The 4,561-nt window shown below is 36.8% G+C and overlaps 1 protein-coding gene across 1 annotated transcript; it reads left to right on the top strand.

The window, feature by feature from the left end:
- Positions 1–3,595: 3,595 nt before the first annotated feature.
- Positions 3,596–4,024, top strand: LOC122019016. The gene has a single exon (XM_042576527.1). The coding sequence runs from the start codon at positions 3,596–3,598 to the stop codon at positions 4,022–4,024; it is 429 nt and encodes a 142-aa protein (XP_042432461.1).
- The last annotated feature ends 537 nt before the right edge of the window (positions 4,025–4,561 follow it).

The raw sequence follows: 4,561 nt of genomic DNA, 5'->3' as shown, positions 1-4,561 counted from the left end.
CATTTATATGCGTCTACAAAACGGATAAGGATGGGAATAAAACGGGAATCCGTTACGGCATCTCACAGATTTATAAAACCGGTATCTTTCTTTCATGAGAATTCTTTCTTTTAGGTCTATCAAAAAAATCCCGACCCAGTAGAAGGTGTTGAAATAGCGGACCGGGCCAGATCGTTTTTGGATTGGATCATGAAGAAGCTGAGCTCATGTCGAATATGAGAGCGCGTTAGGCACTGTCTCGAAACAATTGGGAAAAGGTCACCGTGCTTAAATAAAATGACTCCGAAATTTACTTGTGTATATCTTATCATGAGATTAATAATACTGGATCACTTTTCTTCGTAATTAATGTGGAGGTTTTTTCTATACCTATGTGTCCCGTAGTTCAAGAGTCGTATCGATCTCAGTCAAAATCAAAACCAGTCAAATTGAATATAAGGGACATCTAACTTTGCTCAGATAGGACTCAGTATATTCATTCACGTGATTAAAGGACAAAATCATTGATCATATATTAGTCTCAGACTTTCTCTTAGTCTCAGTCACATTCTTTACTTTTCATTCCTTGCTACACCCACCATTATCATCTCTCTGCCCCAACTGCTATTGATCTCCCTCAAAGGGTGGATCAGTCTTCGATCCTAACTTTGAATATTCCTAAAGCCACTCCATATCAATGTAACTTTTTTTCATTCCTAAATTAAGCCTATGCCATACGTGGCCTCGTTAGCAGTAATTGCGACTATTTTAGAACACATAACCTCGTTAGCAGTATGCCATACGTGACCGAATCATAATCGGTCCTCTAGATATCCCCTACTAGCATGTAATGCTAGATGAATGGAAAGGTAATCAATGGTTGTCGGATCTGGTCCCCTTCTTGACTCTTATAATGAAGATATTCCAATTTGTATGAATATGTTATTAGGAGGGTCATATAAGTACTCACGAAGGAAAGGACAAAGGAGGAAGGAGATTTCTTCAACGCCACTAGGTTGATTTTTCCTCTTCATCTTCGTTCTTTTATACACCATCTTAAGAAAATCTTAATTTGAGCGCCGAAGTAGCCCCGAAATATGTCTCTCAGCCAATCTAACTCTCCCTTTGAGTGTGTATCAAGTCCTCTCATCTCCTTCACCGACGATCTCTGGAGCGAGCACACTTTAGCAAGTCTATTAACTAGTAGTTTAACTGTCCACAGTATTTGGTCAAAATAATAATCATCCTTCATTTTTTAAAAAAATTCAAATATCTAATTGTTTGAATAGGTTAATTCTGAAGTTGATCGGTCTCAATTGTATATAATTTTTTCATCCGTTACCAGAATAAATCCGAAAAGAATAGATAAATCCTAGTGAAAGGCATAATATCATGAATGATTCGAATACCGTGAATTATAATATGCCCTGTGAAAAATTTGAACCCTCACATATGAGTCTATCTATCTCTTACCATTACTCACGGGACAAGTCTTCATAATCTTTTTTTTTAGTTCGAGATCAGCATGTAAATTATGAAACATTTCCCAACAATGTTAAATTCATATTAAATATGACATTGTTATATACTTGAAGAAAAAAATTAATGAAATTAAACTTTTAAAAATAAAATAATTATTAGAACTTTAAATTAAATCTATTAGTTTATAAATATAAATCATGGACATAAAATCAAAAGAGCATCCTAATTATAGTGTCTTTTTGACCATATGAATAAAAAAGATACCATTTTTTTTTACTAATTTAATTGTGCTTAATCTTTAGACGATATAACATGGAATCAAAGAACAAATAACTTAAAGAGTTCCGTAATAATTTATAAACATTTTTTATAACGCATAGATGAAAAGGCTGTAATAACCCAATCGAGCCATATATTTGACAAATTCATCTCTAAGTTTTCAGTCGGCATAACAGTTTATTTGATGTGCTGAGTATGTGATTCACCGAAACAGTTAGTGTCGATCAGTTTGACCCAACCAAACTCTACTAGTCTAACTTTGATGGTTCTCTGGATCAACTATATTTGGATTCCTGTGACGAAGCATCGTAACAATCGTGATCTCACTCAAAATTAACAATCAAACATTACTTCATAAGATACCGACAAGATCGTCTCCTCGGATGGGTCTAGTGGCTAGCACATGAAGTATTATCATAATAAAGTTTGGGGTTCGAATCTTGGTAAAGTCGAGATAAATACCTCCCTTATGTGTTAGTTATTATTCTAAAAGTTAATAGCTGTCTGTGATGTACCTCTTCTGTATTGACCCTGGGACGGATTGACGGAGATGTTGGAAACGAACGTATTCGTCTTTTGCCACAATAAAATACCGACAAGATCAAAACAGAGTTGAAGTCACTGATTACTACATCACAAATGAATACGTTAGGATATGTTGCATTGCAGAGTTGGAGCCATAATTAAAGAAATTGCACTGCCATTATACGATGGAGTTGTTTTAAAAATAAGATCTCTCCCTTTCTTCCTCTTGTTACGCCACGGCTACTTCCTTTTACCTTCGTGCCACGCCACTGTAACCTACTTTTTCACACATAGAAAATCAAGTGGCACGTTGGTTCTTGAGTTCTACGACCACGCAAGCAATTAGCTCATTGTTCTTCCAGGTAAGGGAAGCTTTCTCGCATGGAATTAATTAATCATATATTTTAAACCTTCTAGAGACAAAGGAGCTGAGTCACACTGAATCGTGCATGCAAATCTGGTGCAGCTCTGTTGGGATGAAAGTCCTATATTAAAAAAATTTAATAAAAATCATATATTTAAAAGCATATAGGATGTTTTTATTGACATAAGATTTTTTGAGAAGTGTTCAAAAGTAAAATTATAAGGACTTAGATTCAAATTGAATAATATCATATTATTATGGAGATATATAAATACTTTTTGAATATAATAAATGATATCAAAGTCATGGTCCAGGTCATATGAGCACGGATCTTCTAGTCCATAATGTGTGGACCAGAGGATGATCTACTTTTTTTACACCGTTGATTTGGATGGGCCCCACCTATTTAAAGGTGAGGTTCATCCAAATTAAGGATTCTCATGCAGTGGACCATTCCCTGGTCCGCAATTTGCGGATCAGAATATCCCAATTGAGGTCATATGTCTCGAAGTACATCAGGATGACCGAATACTCGTGAAGAGGTCCAGAACCAGTCATGATCACTGGATGCTTGCGGGGAGGTATGGTACAGATCAAGGTAACTGGATATTTACTGAGAGACGAGTAGATCAGGGTAATCGTATGCTCGTAGGGAGGCCCAGAATAGTGATCGGAAGCAAATACTTATGGGGAGATCCAGAATAGATCAGGATGATAAGATATTTAAGGAGATATCCGGACTATGAAAATAATTATGTTCCTTCGTTTAAACGGAGAATGATTAAGATTTAATTAAAGGTGTAGATGTCATGGAAGAAACAAAACTTAGGGTTTTCTTGTAATATCAAACAACGAGAGGGTCATTTGATCCAACTCTCCTTTTAAATACTGAAATCTCCCTCCGTCCCTCCCTCTCTCTCCAACTTTTGTATCCTTTCACCCAACGCTAGCTCTTGATTCTCAAGCATGGGCAATTGCCTAGTTCTTGAGGAGAAAGTGATCGAAATAATGAAGACGGACGGGGAGACACTTCGGCACCAATCACCATTGAAGGCCCAACAAGTGCTGAATATGTTCCCTGGGCATGCGATCTCTGAGACACTTCCGAGGATCACATACTCGGATCCAACCATGTCGATGAGGCATGGGAGACTCTGCCGTCGTCTACCACCCGAGAAGCAACCCGCCAAGACAGGTGCTGATGAAGATGGATTTATCAGAATCAAGATGGTTATAACGAAGCAACAATTTCGGGACATGCTAAGGAAAGGAGGTGTTTCCCCTGATGGCATGCTGAGGAGCCCTAGTGGTGCAACAGGTGAGAAGACAAGGTCCATGGAGTGGAGGCCTACTTTACAAAGCATACCGGAAGGAGATGATCTCTGCTTGGAATAGAGATTATATATAGACTGGTTTAGCTGAAAGATTTGTAAGTTTACTAAGTTTTAAGCAGATATAAACATATATGTGTTAGGGAAAATAGCCCATATGAAACAAACGATGAGCTACTGATGGTCTATATGAAACACACATGAATTTTCCACGAGTCATGCTTTGTTTTCTTTCTTTTTTCTTTTAGTATTCCTTTTTACCTATGGATATATTGATGGGCAAGTTACTCAACCCCAATAACTGTAATTCGAATATTGATATTTATGCCGGTTTACTCCATGGGTGGACGAAGAAGGGAAAAGAATGAATTGTGAAAAAATGTCCTCAACACGAGAAAGGGAAAAGAAAGGTGAAGGAGATAAGAGAAAGAAAGGAAACGCTAAAGAGAGAGGGAAAGGAATACAAATAGGATCGAAAATACAAAGATTTATTTTTTTTAAGCACGGAAAATTTGTTCTGCTCAATTGTAAATGAACATCAAAATAAGCCAAAATCAATCTACAAATAGTGTTAGAATCCATACGTTATTATTGTTTTGAT

The sequence above is a fragment of the Zingiber officinale genome, chromosome 9A, assembly GCF_018446385.1.
Source record: "Zingiber officinale cultivar Zhangliang chromosome 9A, Zo_v1.1, whole genome shotgun sequence".
NCBI lineage: Eukaryota > Viridiplantae > Streptophyta > Magnoliopsida > Zingiberales > Zingiberaceae > Zingiber > Zingiber officinale.
Note: the sequence above shows the minus strand (reverse complement) of the source record. Positions and strands in the feature narration are given on the sequence as shown.